Consider the following 27,961-nt stretch of genomic DNA (forward strand, 5'->3'; position numbering starts at 1 on the left):
CACTGCGCATGTTCAGAATTCTCGCAATCTGGGATCGTTGTCCCCAGGTCCCCAGGTATTTGGAAAGAAAACTATTTCCCGACGCCGCGATTTGAAGATCCTGAAACAGTGCCGAGGAAGAATTTCGATCATCTTTGATATCCGTGATATTGCTAACAAAGAAGTGAGTTTTTCATGTTATTATTATGCATTTACTTTCAACTACATCTCACGATGTGCATTGATCGTCGCTGATGTGCATGTAACAAGGCAAACATCGAATTTATTCTTAACCTCTCGGCCAGACGCAAGAGCATTTTGTTTACTTACTGTAGACTTCGTTATCAAGAAGAAAAGGACGTTTCTCTCAGAATATTCTATTCTATTCTCATTGGCGATTTTGTCTATTGTCTTTAAAGTGTATATATATATATATATATATATATATATATATATATATATTATATATTATATATGTATATATATATATATATATATATATATATATATATTTTTGTGATATATTATTCGCATGTGAAATTTTTTTTATTCATAAATATTATTTATTAGGAGTCACCATGACTGGTGGAAACACTACTGAAAAGTCAGCTAATAATCCTTTGGAGCAGTTTGTACTGCTTGCAAAAACGGCAAAAGGCGCTGCCGCTATAGAGCTCATAAGACAAGCCGTCGAGACGCCAGGCGTTCATGTTTTTGGTGAATTATTGGATATGCCAAACATCAAAGAATTAGAGAACGGACCTTATGTTCAATATTGGAATACTTTGAATCTATTTGCATATGGCACCTATAAAGATTACCTAGAAAATAAAGAGAAAGTATTAGAGTTAACTCCTATACAAAAAAAGAAGCTTCAGCATCTCACGATAGTCACTTTGGCTACAAAAAACAAATGTATACCCTATTCGGTATTATTGGAAGAACTAGACATAAAGAATGTCAGAGATCTAGAAGATTTGATTATTGAAGCGATATATGCTGATATAATTCATGGGAAATTGGATCAAAAAAATTCACAGTTAGAAGTCGATTATGCTGGTTTAGGACGAGACGTCCGACCGGGTGATACCGGTGTAGTAGCTGAGACATTAGCCGCTTGGGGTGAAGCATGTGACACGGTTTTATCATGTATTGAGCAACAAATATCTAGAGCTAATGTTGAGAAACAAAAAGCTACTTATCATAAAGAAAGGATACAGAGAGATGTAAGTTATATTTTTTTCTCTCATTTTGTCCCCTTAATTGTTTATATTTAAAAAATAATTTTATATTGTAAATATTCTTTTGGGGATTTTAGATTAGTAATATTAAGAAATCCCTCACGGCTCAAGCAGGGGGCGGAGGCATTCAAGAGGCTGATATAGCTGGTGGTAGTTCTGGTGCAGGAGGAAGCGAAGCGGGTAGAGAAGCCATGCCGGTACTATCAGAGAAGAAGAAGTTACAGAAGGTCAAATGTATCAAAGTCAGTGGTAAGTTTTGGAAGACATAAATTCAATAGCCTTTTCTTGCGCAATGCATATTTTTCCCATCGTTTATCCGTTTATTGAGTCGGATATCAGATTTTAGATTTGTTGTATTGTGGCAAAATTGCGATTATTAAAATTGAATTGAAGCGTATGTATGGAAAAATTTGAACATTCTTATGTTAACTTTTTTTTTTAGATTTTTAAATGAATGATGAATGAAAAAATTATGAATGAGAAGGATAATATTAAAACGAATTTATTAATTGTATACAAAGTATGATCCAAACGCTGAATCGAGAATTTCTTCTGTATCTGAAGTATTGAATTTATAAAAAGAGATTTTTAGAGAAAAATAGAGAAACAATATTTTAAAAACGTGTTTTAAGTATGTAGGATCGAATTGTATGTATCAAATGTATCAAATGTATTTGAATATTTGATTTTGTGCAACTTTATGGATTACATATTAATAATGAATAAAATCAAGAATACATTTTTTATCAAAAAAATAATTTATTAATACACATTGGTATAAAAAGCTTTTAAAACAAAACCGATATTTGAGTATCAATTTCCACTTTAATAACTACAAATATTAATAACAGAAAATGTAGAAAAACAATTTTCATACTTTTACTGTGATCGTTTTAAATATTACGAATAGTATTTGCTATATAAGCCATTTCGGTACTGTCGTTAGCATATAATTTAGCTTTTATTTATTTTGATGATTCATTTTATTGAACAAAAAGTAATATGTATGAGGTATACCTAACGAGATATATGTGATGATTGTCTTTACATCGAGCATTTGAAAAAAAAGCAATCAATCTTTTCTTTATGACAAAGATAATTTTGTAGGTAAGCTTGAATATACCTGTAATATACCTGTTTATTTTTTTTTAGACCAAAGATATCATGTTTTGTGTTTGTAGGGCGTGAAGAATTTAATTAGGATTTGACGATTCTCTAGATGAATTTGATAAATAATGCAACGTGTATTGCATATTTATCAATGCATACGTGCCTACCCATTGCCAGTTATCACATAAAACGGTATGCCCATTGTGACGAGTTGGCTTACGTGTACTTCCAACGATAGTACCGTTCGTACTGTTTGCGTTCAGGCTTTACAGATTCTCGTTTTGTAAGGATTTGTAGTCGATAAACAATTTATTGACGGGACAATGCGTAACTAGTCGGAGAAGTCGTTTTTGAAGGAACTTGTATATTCAGAAAACTGTAAAGGTATGCCACTGATGTAGCTTAGCAAAGAAAAATGTCAGTTGTTCGTTAAAGCGTTGTAATTGCTATTCGAATAAAAAGATAATATATTTTAGCGAGGCTTTTTCTATTTTTTTGTACCCTTAATGCCTCTCTCTCTCTCTCTCTCTCTCTCTCTCTCTCTCTCTCTTTCTCTTTCATATTTATAAGTTGATGAAAAACTGATGAAACGTTAGATTTTTAAAGTTATACAAGTTGTAGGTGTAATGATATAGGATAACATAGAACTATGTACTGTTTTAAGAGATTTAGTAAAAAAATCTGCGAATTTTTATTCGTTCAATTAACATTTTCTGTACTCACATTTGCATTTTCGATTTTTCCCGATTCATATCATAAACACGTCTTCTCTGAAATTCATATCATTCATATCATAAACACATCTTCTTTATATTTTTTTGCTTTAAATTCGTTCACAAATTGTGGGAACAGATTATGTAAGTGATGTCAATTATGCAAGAGCGAATTCGTTAGAAGTTAATCATTTCGGTATTTTGTTTCCTTTTCAATTGTGTATTATATAGATATATACATATCTTTATATGGTTTGAAATACAAATCAAATCATACATCTAATCGGGATTTTCAGGATCTGCTACTGATCCGCTAATGGTCGATGGGACAAGTTGGGAATAGCCGAGAATGAATTAAGTGAAACCTTGTGGCATACCAAGTTATTCGGATACTCTCTGTCTTTCTCTCCTTTTTTTCTCTTTTTTTCTCTTTCTCTTTGCGATTTTGATGTTGATACAAATATTTCTTCTAAGATCTTTGTAGCTTTTAAAAATAAATAATATCTCTTTGAATTGTGTTATATTTATTGTAAGTCGTATATTAAGAAAAATAAAATCATGCTGATCAAAGTGTTCTTCTTTCTTCCATAAAATTCATTTTATAGAAAAGAGAAATAGTATGCAGCGATTATATCGTCGTCAATTTTATTCTGCAACTTTCATTTTGACGAATACATCACGCTATCACTCTTTTTTCTATTTTAATTTTCAACATATTTAAAATATTTTTAAATTGCGTGAAGCATGTGTATGCATAACAGTATATATTTGACATTGTGTCTGCATTGCATTTGGAATTTATACGTCGCATGATCGCTCATGCAATTTAGAAGGTATAATAAAATTGGTTCCATATACGAGCTAAGACGATAAATTCTTATTTATGTACGATGTTACATGCGTATGTACAATATTATACTATTTATAATTTATTTATATATGTACACGCGTACATATAACTTTGAATACCTATCAAAAAAATGTCAACGTCTTCCATTGATTTTTATACATACAATTTAAATTTTTGTAAATCTTAATGTATTCATTGCCTTCATATTGAATCCATAATATTTGAGATTTTTCTTATCTGAATTTTTTTATATAGAAATGAGAAAAAATCAAAATAGAAGATATCAGTTTTATTAATAACTATTGCAGCGGAATCATATTGAGACTCTATTTTAAACACATGGGCAATGAATATATTAAATTATTATTTAAGTAACATGTAACAAATTTACATTGGAAAATTTTTTTAATATAGATAATATACGAGGATTAAATTTTATTTTCTCTTTCTGGATAGTTTCTTAGTTTAATGTTACGTTATGCTACTATTAAAATTACGAATCATATGTATACAGCGAATGATGATATATGAATATGACCTAAAATGTGAATACTAGATTCATTTATATTCAAAGCCTAATGAAAAATAAAAGCTTGACATTTGTTACATTTCGAAAGCAATTTAATATAATATAACTGTATTTTAATATAACTGTACTTTCATTTAATGTTCGTGCATATATCGAAGATTTAAAATATTTTAAGCATAATAATAATACAAAATATACAAAAATATGCACCTCAATTCATTATCTTCTTTTTTAACACATACATATAAATCACAGATAAATTGATGGCAATTATAATTGACTAAATAAAATATTGAAAAATTGTCATAAAATTATAAAATAGCTATTAATACAATAGATATATAGAGATATCCCAAGTAACACTATTGGTTTACAGAATGTTGGTCAGACGTTGTTGGCCAATATTGGTCATCTGTTGGTTTGCCAATCAAATATGTGTTGTTTGGGATGGTTAACGAATGGAATATTTAATCCTACATAAAATTAATGATAGATTTTTCTACATTATTAAGAATTTGTTTTACAATATATTTAATATAATTCTAATAATGACAAGAATTATATCTTGCAAAATCAAATTTGCATTATGATACTATGGAATTTACGTATGTTATTTCTACGAGGAGCAATTCCTATAGTCTGCAGAAAATTTTCTTAAAGAATAAATTCAATATCCTAAATATATCTAAAATTTAATCATGCTTCATTTAATATCAAATAAAGCACGTGTATTACATTAGATTTATTTCTAAGTACATATTTACAAATAGATATTTACAGTATAATTAAATAAGATGAATGTAGCAGTATGAATATTATGTTTAAAAAATGCTAATTGTTAGAAAACGAATTTACTATCTGACAAATAAAAGTAATTTTAAACTAAAAATAATTTTTTACATATTTATTTCATAAATCTGTTAAAATGTATTACAAATATATTCTTTTTTTTTTAACAAAATGTTGAAAGAAGAAGTTGTTAGATTATATTTAAACATTTTAATTTTTAATATTTAATATATTAGCAAATAATGTCGAAATTTATATATCGAGACATAATATTTTTTATAAAATACAAAATAACTTTGTAATTAATTATTAATACAATATTATAAAAATATGAAATAAAAATATTGAAAATTTTAAGAGGTTTCTTTAAAGATATGTAAATTTAATAAAAATTAATAACTCTCTTATAATATAACTTAATAACATTTAATAAATTGAAATTAAAAAAGTTGCAATTTTTATAGTAAAATATATAAATTAAAGCGTTACATAACATAAATCAAATTGTAATTGTAACAACTCATTTCAGGTTGTTTAAAAATATTGTGCTCTATCGAATTGTCAATAAAATTCATATCAGTGTTTTTTGATAAAAAGATAGAAGATAAAATACATATAACATTAAACTTATTTATCTATTTTGTTCGTTAGATATGTTTGCGAGCGAAATAAATGTAATGACTTTTGTTCTCAGTATTAGAATCATAATTTTAGAGATTTTTCCTAGAGAATTGATATCGTTATGTCATGTATCTATCAAGCAACAAATTCGAAATGAAATGATGAGAGATGCGTTTAATAAAGTTATACATATTTCTTCCATTGAGCGCATATTTTATATTACATAATCAAGTAATAAAACAATCTTTATTATTCTAAAACTATTTCATTGTATCCCTATTTATGCTTATTTATTATCTTACGTAACTTAAGATAATAAGTTCGTATCGTGCATCTTAGAATACGTATTTTCGGCACGTCGTACAGTATGTATAATAAATTTGTTCTACTTCAAATTCACTCAACTAATCCAACAATATGGATAATTTGAAGTATACAGTACTGGACTGGAATTTTGGCGTCTGATCGTTATTATTTTGCTGTTGAATCTGATCTTGATAAGAAGTTTGTGATGATATATTATTTTTTTAAATAATTTTCAAAACGAATATTTTGCCTACCTCATTAGGATGAAAAAGTGTGTTAGTGTAGATCCAATCGTATGTACAGTAGAATAAATTAGACAATAACGGGATTCTTCGAGATCGGTTTTAAACTAACAGTTAATACTGACGATTCCATAGGCAGTTCTATCTTCCGCTATAAAGAGACGTCGCTCTGAGAAAGCGGTCCATTGCCTATTCTCGCATTGCTGTTGAGTCGTTTCGTCGTTGTCGTGCTATTTATTGATTCTTTGTTACTCGCCGGCACAATTACGTCCGGCGATTTTTTATTACTTGTCACGACAGTCACGAATTCTTTTTCGTTGACAGTCGTTTGCGTTGATCGCGAGACGCATGTCGTCAGCGATTCTCCGTTTTTCTGATTCTTCAATTCCAATTCGTAGCCTGCGAACAAAAACGCGAAAGAGCCGCGGGTGATATATATGGATAATGCAATGTAAATGGGAAAATAAAAAAAATGCATTAAAATGATAATCAAATCAAATCTGGGAATTGGATCGAGAGCTCGGGCCTGTACTTACATTCGCTCTGAGTGGAGCAGTCCATGGTGGACGCGATATGTTTCTTGATGGCTTTATTCTGATCACAAGTAGCAGCTGTCAGTACCGTCGTTGCCGTTACCGGTCCCATCATACTTGAAGCATTTGTGGCAGTTATCGCCGAACTTTTTGTCGGATTCGGTCTTCCTGCCCTTACGGTCGGTCGAACGTTTCTCTCGGGTCGAATTAAAATAATATAGAGCTGCACATGCAAAAGTTACACGTGAATTATTTTGCGATAAATTAAGTAAAGCTTAAAATATCTTTTTACTCAATGATATGAAATTCGATATCGTAGCATGTTGAAGGCATCAGTTCTCTTATTTTGTGCATTTTGTGCATCAAAATAGTTATAAGTTTTCAATTTTAATTTCTTAATGTCTTATTTTCTCATACATTTTAAGGAATATTAAAAAATAATTTTTAATGTTTGAAATATGATGCGATTGTTTTAATTCAATTTGATTTGTCATCACTTATAATTGTTGGGCGCATCCGAGATTTCAATAAAGGATTGCAATAATTGGTCATTCGATCACGTTCGTTTTGTTAAACGCGAGCTTTTCAAAATGTCGAGCTTCACCTTTGGACTGAAGAGGCAAACCACCGTCACGGATGCAGAAAGGCTGATTGTTACCGACATCGAGGTAATTCTCAATGCGACGTTGCTTCCGGTACCGTAATACAAAGGTACGAAAGCAAGCCATATGACGCACGTTGTATACATCGTTAAACCTAGATTAGAAAGTTATTTTTTTAATAACGCTGTTTTTTCTGCTTTGTTAAGTATTATTATTATATAATTGAAAGATATAGCATTTACATATTAAATCATATGACGAAATCTTTACAATTCAATCATGATTTCTTTGTACAAGAAACTTTGTAAGAGGAACACTGTATTTATGACAAATAACAGATACAATATTATTGCATTACATTATTATTGGATTTACATATCAGAAACTACATGTAAAATTTAAAGTGTTGTTTTTATCGCAATTGATTGTTTATCGAAGCTTTTTTCAGATTATAGAAGAGAATATAGTATATGTACGACTAATGTGATATACGTGAGATATATGAAAGAGGCAGGTAAAAATGTAAACTTACCGATGTGCTTACTCTCGTTGAAAGCTTCTGGAATTTTTCTCGTGAGAATAGCGTAGATAGTGCACACAATTATTAATATTATGGGATATGTAAACGCGACCATGTAGCTAGTATCGATGTAGTTGTTGCATACGAGCAGATTGTCTTCCATCGTGGGGTAATGATGGATTGCTCTGGCAGGATCAATGATCATCCAAATTACATTAATTATGATCTGCACAGATACCATTCCGCAGCAGATAATAATTTGCGACCGTGGTGATATGAAGGACGGTCTCTTTGCACTCCCGGCATTGAAGATTCTTGAAATTCTATTGGTCTTCGTTAATAAAGCCGCGTATACTATGGTGAAGCAAAAGCCTGGGGCGAATCTGTTAGCAGAGATAAAGTTGTACTTCAGTTCTTTCTTTTTTTCAATAAATATTCTACTAACATTCAGAAAGAATATTTTCTGCTTATAACTCGTATTTCTAATTTTGATTTTAGTTTTGTTCTTGATGCGGCACAAAGATACGACTACTTCATTTTTCATCAAGTTATTTTTCTCTAAACTTTTCGCCACCGTTTCGCCACACTATTATTTAAAGACAATTTTTTATATTCTTACTATACCATGATAAATTGTATGTAGAAAAAGTAGGAAGATAAGTCGGATGAAAATTATTAGATTTATAAATTATGTAAAACCGTTACTCTCACTTGGGCAGCATTGATCGCATGCGAGAAATATAATTTATTAACTAACTGTAATAATTTGGTAGAAACAGAGAGATTAATGTTGTCGTGTTGGCATTAGAATATACTAAAAGATTCAGATCTTTTTTTACCTTTGAATAGCGCAGACCAGGTCGGTGGGTCTAAACATCAGGCTGAATGTGACAAGATAACAGAATAGAATCCCTGTGAGAAGAACATAAGATAATTCTCGCCCAGAGGCACGTACGACAGGTGTGTTATTATGCCTGACGAAGACCCCAAATACAGATAATGTCACCTATTTTTTCGCATAAAACATATACACATAAATCATTATAAATAGTTAAATAACGTGAAAAATACATGATACGATTATCACAGTTTGAGATACGACAGAAATGTCAGATTCAAAACTCTTTCAATTTCAGAATATTAGCCTCGAGAGGGATGTAAAAGATATTTACCAAAATTCCCGTGGCAGCGAAAGACATCGCACCTATCGCCCAACCACTTTCCGCACGTAGGTATTCTTCTGGGATGTCCCGACACATCGAATGTGTTTCGTCCGGCAACGTACCCTGTTTGCACTGACTGCACTGCGTCTCATCTCCGGGATCTCGTATCTATTTAAATAACCAACGTAAAATTTTCTCGAGAGGAGAATATAAAATGATTATGTTTGATATTTCTATTTGATATAATTTAATTTGCATACTTTATGCATAATTTTTTTTGCCAATCTTTCGTCATTAATCTTAATTACAGTTATATGTTCTGACATCTTTCCATTTTTCCCGAGATATGTGATATTCTATTCCGTATTTATTACTTGTAGAATATATCCTATGACTTTTTCTCAACATTGAAAACGATATAAGGAAAGTATAAGAAGGTAAAAATATATAACGCGAACAAAACTATTCAACACGTTATGAAAGAGTCGCATAAATATCCTTTATCTACACGCTATCTAACTCGCATTCAACGAGAACTTTAGAGAATAAAGGCGGTATATGATATTTTTCAAAATCACGTTTATATCACACAAATCTCAATTATTAGCTAAATGTACACATTGCGAAGCTATGATGTGAAGATACGTTTTCATTATTACAATTCGAGGATGTATTTTATATCTCTTATCTCATATCTCTTTAATAAACAGGAAGGAAACAGGTCAAATATTAAATAAGTCTAGCAGGCGGTTAATTATCTCAACAACGCATCGTTAACGCACCTGATATTGAGTGCAATTAAAGCAATGCCAACAGCATTTCTCACCCTCGACATATTTCTTTGCCTGACCAATCTCGCAAGGCAAGGAGCACACGCTTTCGGGTGGCTGAGGATGTCCGAGCTTAAATTGGATTTCTAAAACAAATACATGCACAACGGCAATGTAGAGTATTACGGACAGCATCTATAAGTGTACAACGGACACGTTCACGATAGGGATCTGTCTCGTAACATGAAAATGGACAAGCTTACCCGACATGTTCAGTCGCAGCACGCCTTCCAAGTATTCGCCAACGCGAATCCACTTGTACTTGCCCGTTTCGGTTTGCTTGAAATGTATGATGTTGTACCGCGCTGGTCCGTCGCCGTTCTTGTCGAATCTAAATTTGTCTCCGCTTAGACCTTAAACGTAGTCGTTCGATCGCCTATGAGTATCATGAAAACTTGATCGAGACGTATAAGCAGCTAATCACGGTAATATAGTGGGAGTATCTATATTTTTTATTTAATATTACTTTTGTAAAAATATCGAAAAGACGAACGTATCGTATAATACAAATTCCAATGACTAGAATTGCACTAGATCGATATTCGCACTTTAAAACCTTTTCCAAAGAGAGACAGAGAAGAAATGCTTTGTCAGCTTACCCTCGAAAGCCACCTTGCGCAGATACTGCAAAAGCGTTGTTCCTTTAGTCGGTTTCATTTCATCGCACAATCCCGGCTTTCCATGGCAAAGGTCGTGATGCATATCTCTGAGAAAAAGAAGAATCTTCGCATTTTTTTCCTCACCATTTTGTCAATACACATACATACAAAATTTTTCAAAAACTTGTGCAACAGAACGGAGTTTTTTGTCCACGGATTTATACTACTGTTTATTTTTTTAAATGATATATATATATATATATATATATATATATATATATATATATATATATTTAACATTTGAAGATCATGCTTACACTTTCAACAAGCAGTCATGTTTGTAAGCAGCAAAACATATGTTTTTTTTTTTGCAAATTTTCATTGCTTTAAAGTTGGAACTGACGGAATAACTCCACTCTATCCTACGTCAAAGAGAAGATTTCAGTTACCGAAATGCGTAAGCAAATGCCATTACTGCATCGGAAACAAACTGTAGTTGATCTTCGAAAGCCGTATCCTGCTTGGTGAGACGTTCCTTCGTCGTACAGGGTTTCGTATAATTTTTGTTATATGGTGTCCAGGGGGCATTTGGATATCGACATTTAAAATGGTCTTCCCAGAATTCTAAAAATCAATATAAGAATTTCTTTTTTTATGCATGTATTCAATAATTCGATCGTGATGTCAAACGTGAACAACGTGTATTAAATTATGATTTTAATAAAAATAAGAACAATTTTAAATAAATATTTTAAACAAGATTTCCATTTCAACGAGAAACAAAACGCGAATATGTAAAACTATGTAAGGATAAATATGTAAATATATATACGATGTAAGGATACATCGTTAGAATTATCGCTTCGATTATTTCGTTTCATAGCTAGTAAGAATTAACACTTTTATAAAAATCTTAGATATCGATTGATTTACTAGATTGCTGAAAATTAATGTGTTAAAAATTTATCTTTATCGACATATATCGATGGTAAAGTTTAACTTCTTACCAACAACCACAAGTGTGTGTGTGTGTGTGTGTGTGTGTGTGTGTGTGTGTGTGTGTGTGTGTGTGTGTGTGTGTGTGTGTGTGTGTGTGTGTATATATACATATGTACATTGTGGTCATCGTACTAAACTAGAATTCGCCAAGTTTCGTACACTACCATCTTTTGGTTCCCTTACCAACAAACCACGGGTTCCTCCGATTGTTCTCAACAGTCAAGTTAAGGAAGTACTCTTCGAAACCCTTAACGGGGTTCGCCTGAGGTTGAACCGATAGAGTGCCCTCGACTTCCGGCTCGTTACCGTTACTCACTAATCCTCTTGCACTCCAGCCATCACTCCCGATCCAAGAAAAAACGCCGGTTGCATTGCAACGTCTGACCGCTCTCATGACTCCGGCGACTTCTTGGTCGGAACCAAAGATAATGCATCCTGCGGCAATACAAGTTAAAAAACTTTCCTGTGAAAATTTCGCCTATGAAGTTATTCAGTCTTTTTTTTTATCTATCTTGTTTCTCATTTCCTTATCGCGGTAAAAAAATTCTTCATTGTCCGGTTTTATTTTATCGCGTAACTTGTGCCGACGTATTGCAAAAATTCGTTTTTCCGAAGGGAGAAGGGTTCGAGCTTTTATTGAAAAAGTGCCAATGAAACGTCTCGTTTCACGTCGCGGTCGGTGACTCCCATAGGAATCAAGATTATACAGAATCCAGCAGGAATCGATGAGGACGTAAAAGGGAGCATAAGGTCGAGCTTACGGCGTCAAGAATGGTTTGATTACAAAAGAATCTACACGAGGAAATTCTGCATAAAATAGATGTTTATCGCGAGATACTTTCTCCTCATCGAAGTAGAGTGGATACACTCAAACAATCAGATATATTTCTTGCTAAAGTCGTATCTGTTTTTCTCGAATTAAAATAGTATTTTCAATTCAAATCGAAAAGGTACTCGTTCTATAAAAATCTTATAAGTATATGTTTAATTTCCGCATCATATATTTCAATGATTGAAATTATTGATATTTTTAACAAAATATGTACTTTAATTTTATTTTATTATCCATAATCATAACAAAAATAATTAAATGCATAGAAATTTTGCATCCTATTCGAAGATCTAATTACTTCTGTTATAGTAATATATATTGTATACATAGTTTGCTTTTTATAAAATATTCTAGTTTCTATATATTTTCTTTCTTTCCCTTTTCTCTCTCTCTCTCTCTCTCTCTCTCTCTCTTTCTCTTCACTTCTCCTTCTCTCTCTCTCTCTCTCTCTCTCCTTCTTTCTCTTTGTCTATATCTCTTAATCTAATAATTTCGTAGAAAGAAAGAAAAATTCTTGCATAAACTCATTTAGTAAGTACATTAATGAACTGTTTAATTTTTCAATGTTAGTCTTTTAAAGAAACGTTTGTTTAAAAATGTGAATTATTTATAAAAAGTTGGTTAAAAGTTAATTAAATATAAAAGATTTTAAGAATCGCCACTTTAAGAGGGATCTTAAAGTTAGGACCATGTTGAATGGATTAAATGAATAAAATATTTATTCGTTCAAAGAAAGTACACGTTGCTTGTTAGACAGAGTCCCTAAATTCTATTTCTCTGAAATAAGATTATCGTTCCAATGTAAATAGAAAGCATTATGCCATTAATTATATTTTTCTTTATATACGTATATGGGTAGAACATACGCAAAAAGAATTATCTAGCAAAACCGTAATTTTTATGTTACACATCTTACAATTATTTTCACTTTTCTCACGATCCATTTCTCATTTTACTTCAGCAAAATACGTTTGCTCATTTCTCTGCCATCTATTTGCATTCATATTTGAATTTTCTCACCAAGCGTACAGTTACATTGAAGGATTTTGATATTATATTAACGACACGTATAAATATATCATTTAATTTTATTTATCTTACTTCTCTCATGTAACATAAGATAATATTTAAATAAGTTTATTATAAAATTGATATTTATCGTAATTTGATCATAATTTTCTCTCGGAGAGGTTTTTATCGGAAATCTATAAATGTTGGTATCATAACTGAAGAGAAGCTCGGTTCTGTCGGTTCAAATGAAATGCAAATGACAGTATCACCTTTTCTGGTTTTGAAGACAAAATTATTTAAAATAATATAAGTATAAATGGTTTAATTTTTTTTTCGCATGCATCAAAATATTTTGTGACTTTTTTTAATCCTTTAATCCTTTAATTCTGCATGTGAATTGCTCGAAAATGCACGTGCATATATAAATATTTAATTAAAACTCAAATTACACTTAATATTTGTTTTATAAAGAAAACCAAGGATTAAATGTCTATTTGTCTCGTTTGAGAGGTCTTAGAAAGAAGTAGAGGAGTTAGGTGAGTTTTGAAAATTTTCAACAAGTTTCAGATTGCATTTGACAAAGTATCGTCTGCAGTGAATCGCGTTTCCATTTCGATAATGAGTTCATTTCATCACTCTGAAATAAATCGAGTAGAATCGAAGTCTTTGTTGCGTTCATTGATACTATTTCGTAATTGCATCTTTCTCGCGTTTTGTTTATATTTTCAGATAATTTATATCGAGTAGAAAAACATGATGATGTCGTGTGAACAAACTGTCGAGAAGGCTCAAGAATAATTTAAATATAAATCTTTTTTAATGACGTTTATCTCATCAAAGAGCAGATTATCGAAGAAACGTCGGTTAAGATTTTACGGTTTATTCACAAGTCGATATATATCGGATTTATAATTTAGGAAAGGAAAAAGTGAGAGAGAAAAAGAGAGAATTTATCATGTACGTTGGATTAACACCATCTATATGCACGTCTAACCGGAAATCATACTTTATAATATACATGCAGGTATACGTATTGATATATATATATATATATATATATATATATATATATATATAAATATTATTTTATTAAGTTATTAACAATTAAAAGATAATAATTGTTATATACGTTTACTACACGAATGTTTCACAAATAAAATCTTTAATTTATTGAATCTTTATTTTACCTCTCGCTCGTGGTTTTGTCAACAACTTTGAAACTATTCCATCGTAGACAACCTCCTCGGCGACTCCGGAATCCTTCACCAACTTTTCTTTGACGGCAATACATATGTTATTTTTCCCTAGTAGTTCCTCGAGTTCCTCGAAAGCCTGTAACGCAGAGGGATAGAAAGGGATGCATTTTCTTGAAGACGTTTCCAACAATGCATCGTATCTAATGCGGGCCCGTTCGTGGCCTTCATCGAGCAACGCACGTAGTGCTTTGAGGTCTTTTGGAAGAAAGATGGGAGCAAAGAATGAATAGAAGGGTGGGAACGAAAACCTTAATGGAAAAATATAGATTTAAATGGAACATCCAAAGATTCTTGCCTTTTGAAAGGCTGCATAAAAAATTCATGTTTTAAATAACAGAGATCACTGTATTGATATCTGCCTCTTAGAGACGTGAATACATTGTAGGAAAACACTGCTATTATTGTTTCATATTTGAGGAAACAGCGCATTCACAATAATAATTCTTGTCAACTTGAATCAAATGGCTTAAACAATAGCAAACTAAACATTAATTCAATGATATTTTAATATAAAAATTCATTACGAGCTTTCCATATTGTTTGTAGGGATATTTTTCTATCGATAGAATGGTGGAAAATGTCTTTATGATAGTTGAAGAATGCTGAAATTTAGTCGAATTTGCATCATCGAAATTGTTTCGCTCTATTGATCATGAAATGAATCACGCAATTGAAATTCTACAGTGAGATTTGATGGTGAGGTGGAAAAACTCCGTTACTTTGTCGAACAAATGGATATTTGTAATAAAAATCCCCATTTGTTCCGCGCTTTCGACCGCTCGTTGAAAAATGTTCCCTTCGTGCCACAAAATCATATATATGTATATATATGTATATATATATATATATATGTGTGTGTGTGTGTGTGTGTGTGTGTGTGTGTGTGTGTGTTCACGTATCGATCTGCTCCTCCTAGACCGCTCTCTCTGTGCACATTTTTCGTATGCAATCCGTATGTCGCGCCGAGATCGCTGATTTCCAATCCCATCGCGAATAGTATTATCGATTGGTCGCGTCGACATATAGAAAAACGTAGTTACATACTAATATGATTTTCCTTTTCCCATATTTTTACTTTTTCTCTAAGGTTTCACGCGACATAATGATTTTTCAACAATAAAAATAAAAATTTCCATATTTTTTTACCCATCACGCAGAGTGATTTAATTCTATTACTGCAAAATCCGCTTAATCGCTCAATCGTTAAAATTGCATTGGCATATTTTTTTTATTATCAATAACGAAACGACATATTTTAATCTTTCTAAAATAAAATACTGAAATATAAATATATGTTAACAAAAGATATGCATTCAGCTTAGTATCGAGTCCAATATGCATGAATTATTCTCCGGTCAATGCGAATCATTGTTCCACAAGTTACGATAAATTAGCAGTTAAATCACTTGACTGGAAGGTGGTTTCAAATTCCTATGTATATATATTATGTATTATGTATTCGAAGCACGATCCTTTCTTCATTATAACGCTGTTAAACGTTATAATAGCTCTTGTTTCAATTCTCGCGCAAGGATCAAATTTGATATACGTAAATACCAATTTCTGATAATATATAAAAGATGTTTTATTATTAAAGGTCTTGTGAAGCGAGAATCATTTACATTTTTTCTAATATTTATTAAATTTATTTATCTACAGGTTTTATTAATATTATGAGTTGGAGATGATGTTCCATTATTGTACAAGGAGATTTAAAATTACTGTACGAGAAACTTTTATCTGTAAACATAGCTGTGACTACGTTACATTTACTTAATGAATTTTTTAACAGAATTTTCCGCCCTTTAAAATGATACGAATAAAGAGCAAAAAGAAATAATGTGATAAGCATGAAATATTGTTGACTTTAAAAATATGAAAGAATTTAAATATTTTACATTATATATGAAGAATGTTCCATAGTTGAAAGTTTTACGGCAAAGGGAAGGATCACGGAAGATTAGATGTGATATCTCGAGGGGATAGGAGACGAAAGTTTAAGGGAAGGCTATACAAGGTTTTTCGAAGCTCTTAAATATTTATCAGGTTAAAGATCTTTTTGTATTTTGATTTTTTCAGTATTTTTATCCTCCGCGTATCCGTTTACAATCACTTTTGTATTTCGCGAATTTTATATATGTCGTTATGTATTTTATCACTTTTGCTTTTGCAAAACATCATGAATAGCGTGAAAGCACGAGGAAAATAGTTAAAAAACCATATTTCCTATAGATGGAAAAAATCGTAATGTTTTTTTTCTCGCTAATCAAAGGTCATATTTAAATTTCACTTATAAGTGGACAAATATTTCGCACATGTGTTCTTTCTGTAATTGATCGTTTTTAAAAATCAAATATTGAGTTATTACTTTTATTTCGTTTTGTTTAAGATTCTAAATATCGAATTTTATCGCTCGTGTTTGCTTTTAGAAAAATTTATGGCTGCTTTAATGCGCAAAAATACACTGAAACTGTTTTTTTTTTTTTGGAGTGGAGCTACTGCGAAATCGTATCCGGCACTCCGGCACTCCGGCAAGTAACTTCCGACTAAATCTCCTAGTCCTCGGCATGCCAATAACGTGGACCACGCAAGATCGATCGTTATGTAGTCCGCGTATTTCGCGAGGAATCTAATTATGGTATGAACGTAATGCTCCGTTTTTCCCCTCTTCGCTCGTTCGAAGAGCAGAATATTGTGGCGTAAATTCTATCAAGCGCACGCGACTTGACACGTACAGGGCGACGTATATGATAGGCGGTAATGAAATTCTGATCGGTTGGGTAACGGGAACAGCCTTTTCTTTTGATCGTGTCGCTAACCGTTGCGGCCTTACGCGAGGTAATAGATCGAAATGCCATTTCTCTGTACCCTCAAAATATGGCTGCGTGTTAACTGCGTCGCTCATACGTGTCGCGTACGTATGCTCGCGAAATATTAATTTAATGTGGGCACATCCATCATCGGCTTTTGCTCGCAAATGCGACGATTGTATGATTAATACCATGATCACGCAAATTTGACGCCCAGAATTACGCGCAACGATGTGATTGCATTCTTGAGCGTTATATATCTCGCGTTATATTCCTCGCGTGTTTTAAAACAGAAGCTTTATTGCGGAAGCTTTATGCTCAACTGATATAATAATTAAAATAATCGAGTATTATTTTAATGAACGGAAATTGAGAAAACATGTTATGCGGATAAGTAGATACGAGGGATGATTTATTGTTTAAATTCGCGTCACGTCTCTCAAGTGCGCATATTCGTGCATGCGCTTATACATAGTAGGATTAAACTTCTCATAAGTATTAAAGTTTCATACTAGATTATTAAATCTATCACTTGCTTTTTTATATCCCAAGAAGAATAAAATTTTATATTTTTAACAAATTAAATCAAAAAAACAAATGCGATTTGTAACGATTTAATTTCATTTTTTTGATGTACTGATAAATGTAGAGAAAAAAATCTTAATTCATTAAAAATCACATGATTTTATATTTTCAGCACTTTTTAAAATATCGACGGAAAATGAAGGTAATAAATCAATTTATATAAATTATTACTTGTTGTTAATATAAAATATATAATAAATTTTACTCATACAATAGACCTTAGATATACGATAATACACGATAATATATATCGATAAATGGATTGTTATTGTGTATTAAAATCTAAAGTCTATTGTAATGAATAAAATTTATTTTGCATTAATTTACTAACATGTAATAATTAAGGTGACTTTATTATTAAATTGCAATTCGAGCATAAAAATTATTTTATATGATGAAACAATGATTTATGATATAATGATTTATGATATGATGAAACGATGTTAAGTCTCTAATTGCTAATTTAATCATATTTAGAACGATTAAATCACGTAAACTATCTACTTTAATAAGTTGTCCCAATTATTCAATATATTTGATGTATTTGTTAATTATAGAAAAATTAATCAATCATGTGAGATCATAGTCAATGTTCAAATACAAAAAGGGAACAATCCCGTCTCGAGAAGTAACGCGACGAACGGAGCGAGCCGACTATTTAAGTAACGCGACGAACGGAGCGAGCCGACTATTTATTCGAATGTGTACGCAAGTCACCGCGTAATGATTTGTGTATACAAACATTCGTCTGAGCATTTGTTTTTTGTAACGACTTCGAGCGCCGTACGCTCGCTATCATGTGCGCGATTGTGTATACAAGATCGCCGTGCTTATCATTCGCATGCCGAGCGAGCAGCGGTATACATCGTTCCATACACATCGCATTCTCGAGACGCAATTACCTCTTCGCTGTCCAATACATCTATCAATTGATCATCTCGTGCGTTTAATTAACTCTCTATGATTAACGAATCATTAATGTACCGAGTAAACGCTTTCCGAAACAGATATTTCTCAGTGGTAATCGTTAAAAGCGACTGTTTGAACCGAAGCGACGAGGAACAAATATTGTAAAGCATTATTTCGTTATATAGGTAATAATGATTTCTTTGTTGGCACTCTTGAATTCGAATCGATCTTGCGTCGCGCTTTGTTGAGTTTCGTTTACCGATTCAAACGTAATTCGTTCTCTCTCGGTCTGAAGTGCGAAGTAATACACGATCGCCAGGTCGAGCGATTTAGATAAAGCCGTGATATATCGTTCATTTAAAGCGGGTATTTCGTAAAATTTATACATTCGAACTAAATCGCTTTGAATAATATTGAATTACGATTGTATATTTCGAATGACCAACTTTTCTCAATCGTTAATTTTTCTCGTATTGCGCAATATCGGGAAGTTACTGCCGTCATTTTTGAAATATCGGAATAAAGAACAAATGGATTCTAAACGAAATAATACCACGATACGTTTAATAATTTAATACGTGAATAATTTAATCAGTGAATAATAATAATTATTAATTAGCAAAAGTTAACTTCGTATTTTGATAGATATTTGATGATAGGGAGTTGACTTGATATTTGTAAATCAACCATTTTTTAAGATATGACCATTTTTTAAGATTCACTTAAGCGAAATCTGTTGAGTGGACATCGACTACACAATTATATAATTTAGAATATCAAATTCCGTGGATATTTATCTTTGATCTCAATGCGCATTCGCAGATTTATGTTGGAATACGCAAAAGTAATTCCATTATATACGGAAAGTCTTCAAAAAGACAAATAGAAGCAATTGCTGTTCCTGTAGAATGAAGTACGATTTAAAAATTTCCACAATGTTACATTCATATAGTGCGCGTATTGTTAGACGCGTGACGTCACATCTTGCCAGGCGGATCTCGGCACTAATTTTATGCGATTATTCGTGCGTTATTCTTTTGTCTTTCGCCGCCTAACAAAGTGCGCGTCGTCTCGTAAAATTATGTCAACGTAATTTTCGAGAGTGAACGGGAGTGTAAGTGCGACGTGAAGAAGCGACGACAAAAGGCCGAGAGGAGGAGGAGGCCTTGGAGGCATCGGGCATTGGCGGAGCAACCCTGAGGTAAGTAATTGTCATATTAGATTATAATTGTCATATTAGATTATTATTTGCTATCCCATGGATTTTTCGTCTCCTTGAGATCTTCTAACATGATACGTCCGTATAATGTTGCAAAATCAAACATGGCATCTCTTGCTTATTTACACGATCGCAATATTATTAGAACGATGTATTTTTCGTAATTTAATTATACGACAACAATTTAATTGAAATATGTAACGATTAGCAACAATTGCGATTAGATTGCGATTAGAGTTTTTGATTTTTTTAACCAGATACTCGTTTAAAGAACGATTTAAATCTTTGATGCACGCGATTATTCTTTTTTGTATAGATTATTTTCAACATTGTTTTTATGTTTTTAATATTTTATGTTTGTTTGTTACAGATTAATGTTACAACTCCGCTGCTGCGCATCGATCGGTGAGTTAATTTTCCATTTTTATTTTAAGGCAATGGATTTTTTTGTAAATATATTGGACATAATAAAATATATATCCGAAAGATAAAATATATAAAAGAATCGCGAAAAATTTCCAATTTTTTTTAACGATTATTAGTATAATCGTTATAAATTAAATTTTTATTTGAAATAATGAATATAGCAATAGAATATTCTGTTATTAATATTAATTTAATAAAATATTTGACTATATTACTTATTTCAACTGTTATTACTAATTAAAATTAAAAATTTAAGAATTAAAATATAGTTTAAGTGAACATAATTCATTGCCTTGAAATTAATAAGCTCGGATAGATTATGGAGCTTACATTGAAGTTTGCAAAATATTTTTCTAATTTATAACGATCGCAGATTTTTTGATTATGTGTACAAAGGACACATGTGTATTGATGTTATAAAAGAGACGTTCTCCCAAAAGAAGAGACATCTCATTATTTTCAGCTCATTACTTTTTTATTTATTATGTGACTATTATATGGCAGAAAGAATATAAAGAAAGTAGATTGAAAAGAAAAAATGAGAAAAGAAAATTTGTTTCTCGATAAATTTTCGTGTTAGTTTTCTAGATCGTAGACAAATGCCAAAATGGAATATGTTACAGAAATAATAAGATACGCGTGCGTTTTATATATAATGTGTATATGCACGTGGAAAAATATATTTATAAATATATATTTCTCGGCGAAGTGTCATAGAAGGACGCTTATGTATTTTTCATGACGTGCAACCGATTGAGAATGGTATATTCTCGTTTTTAAGATAAAACTACAAGGTCGTCAATTATTGTTTCCTCACTTGGTAAAAGTATTATTTTGATATACTTCTCAATTAGACACTCATCAAACGGATTAGTTTTCAAATTGAAAATGGATACATGGCTAGGCAGATACTATCCCATTAAATAACGTTCGTTTATTAAATCAGTATTTGTTATTGTACAGTCAAGTCATCCAGATCTATCTCGATAGGAAATGTCTTTTCTTTTTCAATTATAGCCCTTTTTCGCGAATGCACGATTAAATTCATTTACGACTTTTTCTCTTTCCCTTTTCTTCTCTATTGCATTTATGTTTGTCATGTAATTTGCTTGCGTTTTCTACACAAAATAATTTGTGAAGAGAAATAATATTACGTAATACTTAATAAAAATTGTTTGTTTGATGTTATTTATTCCGGTTTTTAAATTATATTCTTGACAAAATTTCAAATTACGCAATTTTCATGAAAATACATTGTTATGAAGGGTTTGTTTATTGCATTATTTGTCTTTATGTTATCGAGGAAAACAATTTGATGCAAAAAGCAAGCTAGTAGATAATAATTTGTATAAACGGGAACCAGATGTTAAATTATCGCGTCTACTATCGTATTTACGATTTCCAATATCCTGTAATCGATGAGTACAGAGTGTTCCTATTTTATATGCAAGCTATATGAGAGAGTTATATGAATAATATGACATGAATATTACTATCGCGGTAGTTGAAATAATGAGTAATTTAATAATAACTGGATATAACGATTAGTGATAATAATTCTATCATATCATTCAGAACACAGGAATGTCAATTTTCCGATTAAAATGTCGATGTTGAAGAAAATGATAAATCTCTGAATAAACATACATAAACGTACATATATTGTATTTTGTAATTTAAAGCATTTGCTTAACAATTATTAGTATGTATCAATTAATTATAAATATTTAGTTTGAAATATTTAGTAGAAGAAAATTTTCAATAAACATTCTATAATTATAAATTTTGTAAGTTTACGTTGCTTGTGAAATTTGTTTTCTGGACATTCAGTGAGATCAAACAACTTGGTGAAATAGACTTGCCACAAACTTAAAGTAATCTTAATTAAAAGCATGTCATTGAAATATAGTAAAATATATGAAATTTTCATGGTAGCAATTTAGAAATATTAAAAAGAAAAAGAAAAAGAGAAAAACATAGAGAAACTCGCATATAGGGCTAGAATATCATCATTGCAAGACAAAGAAACAAATTTGATAAATATCACGGTTTTTTTCGAGTTATTTGACAGTTGTTTATACTAAACAACACCATGATTTTCACGTAATGCTAAATATTCACTGGATTGCGAAAGCGTGATGAGAGATTCAAGGGTCGAGTCGAAATTATTTTCGCGCTATGTGAATTATTATAATGGATCATGTCGGCGAATAAAGTACCAGTTCACTTTACATTTATTCTCGTTTTTCCATGTTGATTTCCTGCAAATATTACGATTTATCGACCTGTTTATCTACTGAGCTGTCGCGTAAAGACCTATTTAGATGAAATGATTTCGAAGCGACTCATATATTTATTATCACTCATACATAATTTCAATTTTATATTATTTCACAGCGAATATGCTGTTTATTTCTATAAGATATTTAAAATTATGATAGCAATTTTAGATACATAATATTAAAATTAGGAAAAGTAATTTTTATTAATATGACTCATATTATGTTGTGTGTGCAAATGTCAGCATCTCTAAAAAAAAGAGATTTGCAATACTATTTTTATATGATACAAAAAAAATAGTAAATTATTAGAGATTATGTATTAAATATGAAGATTATTTAATTTTAAACATAGAATAGAATATTGTTTAAATATTTGCTGTATAATTTATTGAAAAATGAAAACATAAAATATATAATAAAATATCTAGTTTTATCTGCTATTTTTAAATCTCATTATTTACATGCATTTATATGAAATCATCAGAAAAGTTATTGCAATTTTATACTAATTTATTTAACATTTATATTTTTAACATTTATATTACTACATTTTTATATTTAAATTATATATAATTATATTTATATTTGATTTAGCTTGAAAGCTTTGTAGATAATATATAATAATATTATATAATAATATTAAAATAAAGTATTATGTTTGAGTAAAATATAATTTTCAATATAAAAATTATTTATTTATTTAAATGCAATTTTTAAGATTAACAGTAATTATAATAATTACATTACTGAATTAGTAAGAATTTTATTACTCAATTTTTAATCATTTTAATGAGAGATACAGAGAAAATTGTGCAATAAAAATTATATATCTTTTATTCCTTTGATGCATTATATCATATGTATATCATATGTATATCATATGTAATTTAAAAAACAGAGATTAAATATATATTAGTAAAAACATATTATAGAAATAGACACGTTCAACTTTTGATACATTCTTTAGTATTACTTATGACTCTACTACTACTACTGAATCTAAAATTATGACTACTACTACTGAATCTAAAATTGGATATTATGATCAAGTACTTACCTTTATACCATAGTTGCTTTCTTCGTAAATAATAGAAACATAGCTCCAACCCATTTTCAATATAATTTCAACCATCGCTTTGACTTGATAGTGATCGCTAGGTATGGTACGGGTGAAATATTCGAAGCGTTGTTTGTTAGAAAGCTCTGGGCTCGTTGAGAAGAAAGAGACCTATAACACAATGAACAAATTTCTATCTTAAATTAAGTATTTTGTAAATTTTATAACATTGGACATGTATATATATATATATATATATACTTAAATGTTCTATCATAATTTTGTAACAAAAGGCTATCCTTGAGATATTTATGTATGTATATAAAATAATTTTATTTATATTTATACATAATATATGTGAAATACATAACGCAGATAAATAACGTACTTTATGTATAATTATCATTGTCTCCTAAATACTCTATATTTCAAATTAAATTATACTCAAGATGATTTAGATGATTTAGATTTTTAGATCTTTCACTTTAAGAAAAAATTTAATTAAGAAGTAATTAAGAGTAAATTGTTATTTATTAGATTATTAAATATTTGAATGTATTTGATTTTACTATTTTTTAAAGTTTACTATTTTTTTCGAAGTTCTCTCTTTTTCTTCCTTAAATGTTTTAAATTTTATATTTGAATTTATTTTATAGATTTATGTTTATATCACTTTAAAGAAGATTTTATCTTATTTCTATTCAAAATTGTAAAATAAAGAAAGATATTCTTAATGTTTGTATGACAAATAAGAAAAAAATTAGTCTTAAATATAAGTCTTAAATATAAGTAGTATGAATAGATTTTTATACTAACAATAACCTATAAAGTTATTTCTATTGTAAAATGTGACAGATGTTTAATATAAAAAAATTATTACATTAATATGTTGAAAAATTGGTGATATGCATACACTTAATATTATAATACAACAGTGATAACTGTTGTATTACTTCTACGAAAAATTTTTATCGTAGTTCACGTTTTTGATTCCTAAATCTCCGAAATCTTCTGTTTGAGTATTGAAAAGTTTCTTCTTTTTACGATTCGCTTCTAATCTTAAAGCCTATCAAAGAACGATATCGGATTCTTTATTACTTCGCACACAACATTATAGAATATGGATATTTGCGTTAGCATTGGATAATCCTGTTCGTGATTGCAGGCGAGTGGTTATGCTTGACTAAAAGCGAAGTAAACTTGGATCCTCTTGAAAATGATCGTTTCTGCTAGCTTCAAATTCTCCGGTTTTGCTACCGGAACAGACCGAAAGAACAAAAGCATGTAATATAATGAGAGAGTTACATGTAGATCAGTACATTTTTCTCGAGAAAGAAATGTAAAGATAGTCGACTAATTTATATTATATCGTTCGATATGAATCCTTTAAAGCAATCCATGTTGTACCATCAAGACACTAGGAGATGCTCGTAGTGATACAAATTTTAAAATAAAAATATCTCAGCGATATACTAACCTTAATATTCAAGCTCTCAAGCATCTCTCTTTTAGCATCAAAGCTCGAGAGATATAAGTAATCAAACAGTTGTTACGAAGCTTCGGGGATTCAAGAATTTAACAATGTAAGGATTCAAAGACTGAAAGGTCATAGAATCTGCAGACTTACGCGGCTACAAATCGAAGGATTTCGAAAATCAAATTTCCGTAGAATCGCGTATTCAAAGAATAAAGTTTCAGAGATCTGAGAACAGATAGATATTTGAAAAGAAGAAAAATCAAATACACTTAGCCGTTTGACGATTTGATATAAATAACGATTTATTCGCGAGTATGAATTTAATCTCAAGAGACAGGGCATTCAGAAAATGATAATGATGATTGTACGCAAATGCTCGTTTATCTAAATCACGCGTTGACTCCATAATAAGTTCTACTATCAGTTTGTCGTTTATCTACAGGGCCAAGTTCTCTCCCTTTCCATAACAATGTTCTGCGTTCACCATTTGTGACGCTTATCGAAGAATAGGCGATTTTGGGTTAGCCGCATGTGGCAACGCGAATAATTAATCATCTTTTCGTCGGGTGGGCGTAAAGCGACTCCTTCAAGATCGACTTGCCAACTGATACCATCGCGTTACGCCTAACAGAACTTTGACGAAGATGTGTCGCTATAGCTGTCGTGATTATCAATCAGGCTGATTTGAATAGAATTGAATTCCCATTACCATATGTTCTCAGTATTGCGATTGTTTTAAGAAAGAGAATATCAAAAATGATCCGAATTAGAGATTTAATTTTTTTTTTAATAAAATAAAATTTTTTTTTAATAAATTTTTTTTTTTATAACATACTTTATACATATTAGAGATTTTTCTGATTTTTGTCTTACGATACTTGTGGATGTCGATTGGGTTCGGTTGCTCTTGATCGTTGTTCTATTTGTCTTAGCTAGTAACGAGATTTCAAAGTGTTCGATCTGTATAGGCGACATCGATGCGTAAGTATCAGATGAGTTTATGTAGTGAGAAACGAGGCGGTGTTATCTCATGGCACGAAGGTACCAGCGCTACTTTTCTCCGGAACAATGCGCGTCCTATCATACATCGCGAGTGTTGCACGCCATGGCGAATATATTTATCATGGTTTGTCAGATTCAGAATGGCTACTATCCATCACTAATAATTTGCTGGTCTGATCATATATCGCGCCATAATCAGTGAAAAATCATACTTCCACTTGATTTATTTAATTAATTCGATTGATTAATTATACAACGTCTGTAATTTTCTTTGTCTTTTTATGTTCTAAAAAAAAATATCGATGAAAGATACATATAAAACTGCTGAGCGGAAAGAATAGATTTCAACACTAATTATTCCTGCGCCATATAAACTTGAGCTTTTAAAATTTTTCTCTTCTATTTCACTTTTTCATCGATAATATTAAAAGTTATTGAAAAACTTTAGATTGATAATATTTAGAGAAAAATATAAATATTATGAAACTCTTTATTTGCCTTGCCATAAAAAATGAAAATTAATTCAATTAAAGTTATTTATCAATATTCATATACGAGAACAATTTATTATTTGATAAAATATTGTAATTTTATATCCACCATTTAAAAATCGGTTATATCGAAACAATTATATTTATAATAGATAAACAAAATAAGCCAAAAGATTATATGAACAAATCGGTACGTATCATTACAATATTACGGCATATAAAAAATAGCTGACCATATATTTGATCAAAACTTTATCGTCAGTTCGGAAAATTTAACTTCGCACATTACATTTTTCCTCACAATTTCACATTGGAAAATTCGCGTTTGGCGAGAACTAAATAACATACCCTATTATCTGTTTTATTGTTATTCGCGAGTTAATTGGAGATTATATGATACGGATACCGAGATATTTGCATTTTTTACCATGTCTGAGGTTCATACCAATGTAGCTAGTTCTTTTGTAAAATCTAGGAAACCACGTTATCGTTAATTGAAATGAACCGGCTGCGTCCAAACCGCGCGAAATTGCAAATACAATTCGCCGATAAAATGGAATAAGAGGACACATTCCCCCGAATTATTTGGTAAATTCGCCAATGTTTTATGCAACTCGGTTTCACTAAAAAGATTTGGTATGCATAATACATCATTTGATATGTTCATAATACATTAGTTGTATGCACTGTTATAATGATGTACTCAAAATCATTTAAAATCTCTATATAATCTATTTTATTTTATTTATTAATTTTATGATTTCCAATTTGATTATTTATTTTAATCTTTTAATAAATAGTATTATAATTAAACAAAATACTCTAATTAATTATGTGTCCTTAATACATAATGTTTAATAAATTAAACATGAATAAATAATTATATAAAGAATTTCGATTTTAATAACAATGAAAGAGAACTACTTTGAAGATATTTATCGCAAATCAAATAGAATATTCAACGTTGAATTGGATCGT

At 30.5% G+C, this 27,961-nt stretch overlaps 2 protein-coding genes across 9 annotated transcripts in view; one reads left to right on the top strand and one right to left on the bottom strand.

The window, feature by feature from the left end:
• The first annotated feature begins 3 nt into the window (after positions 1-3).
• Positions 4-3,556, top strand: CSN7 (COP9 signalosome subunit 7). 4 transcript variants are annotated; one of them, XR_016140750.1, is made up of 5 exons: positions 4-163; positions 550-1,205; positions 1,298-1,469; positions 2,402-2,714; positions 3,340-3,556. XR_016140750.1 is itself a non-coding variant. In XM_089082866.1 (4 exons), exons 2-4 carry the CDS (start codon positions 558-560, stop codon positions 3,384-3,386), a joined length of 867 nt encoding a protein of 288 aa, XP_088938992.1. In that variant the 5' UTR covers positions 4-163; positions 550-557; the 3' UTR covers positions 3,387-3,556. The 4 variants fall into 4 exon arrangements, 3 of the variants coding, with proteins under 3 accessions (XP_088938992.1, XP_011629480.1, XP_011629481.1); XM_089082866.1 differs by lacking the exon at positions 2,402-2,714; XM_011631178.3 differs by lacking the exon at positions 3,340-3,556 and having other exon boundaries at positions 2,402-2,805.
• Glurb (metabotropic glutamate receptor B) overlaps positions 2,617-27,961 on the bottom strand; it is a 123,499-nt gene continuing 98,154 nt past the window's right edge. For 4 of the 5 annotated variants that reach the window (XM_089082858.1, XM_089082856.1, XM_089082855.1 and 1 more), the window contains 13 exons: positions 24,014-24,184; positions 14,657-14,801; positions 11,810-12,061; positions 11,077-11,251; positions 10,628-10,734; positions 10,232-10,381; positions 9,981-10,114; positions 9,208-9,366; positions 8,875-9,041; positions 8,048-8,418; positions 7,518-7,669; positions 6,917-7,136; positions 2,617-6,779 (listed from right to left, as the gene is read on the bottom strand). In XM_089082858.1, coding sequence (XP_088938984.1) covers positions 6,532-6,779; positions 6,917-7,136; positions 7,518-7,669; positions 8,048-8,418; positions 8,875-9,041; positions 9,208-9,366; positions 9,981-10,114; positions 10,232-10,381; positions 10,628-10,734; positions 11,077-11,251; positions 11,810-12,061; positions 14,657-14,801; positions 24,014-24,184 — 2,451 coding nt within the window. In that variant the 3' untranslated portion in view covers positions 2,617-6,531. The remainder of the gene's footprint in view (positions 6,780-6,916; positions 7,137-7,517; positions 7,670-8,047; positions 8,419-8,874; positions 9,042-9,207; positions 9,367-9,980; positions 10,115-10,231; positions 10,382-10,627; positions 10,735-11,076; positions 11,252-11,809; positions 12,062-14,656; positions 14,802-24,013; positions 24,185-27,961) is intronic. The other variant, XR_016140749.1, reaches the window with a different exon arrangement.

The sequence above is a fragment of the Pogonomyrmex barbatus genome, unplaced genomic scaffold, assembly GCF_055798465.1.
Source record: "Pogonomyrmex barbatus isolate J1 unplaced genomic scaffold, ASM5579846v1 scaffold6, whole genome shotgun sequence".
NCBI lineage: Eukaryota > Metazoa > Arthropoda > Insecta > Hymenoptera > Formicidae > Pogonomyrmex > Pogonomyrmex barbatus.

What these genes read in the sequence shown, in the direction of transcription:
- CSN7 (XM_089082866.1), top strand. Translation starts at nt 558, where the DNA reads ATGACTGGTGGAAACACTACTGAAAAGTCAGCTAATAATCCTTTGGAG. An exon ending in AAGAAAGGATACAGAGAGAT is followed by an intron (nt 1,206 to 1,297) that starts GTAAGTTATATT and finishes TGGGGATTTTAG; the next exon opens with ATTAGTAATATTAAGAAATC. An exon ending in CAAATGTATCAAAGTCAGTG is followed by an intron (nt 1,470 to 3,339) that starts GTAAGTTTTGGA and finishes CGGGATTTTCAG; the next exon opens with GATCTGCTACTGATCCGCTA.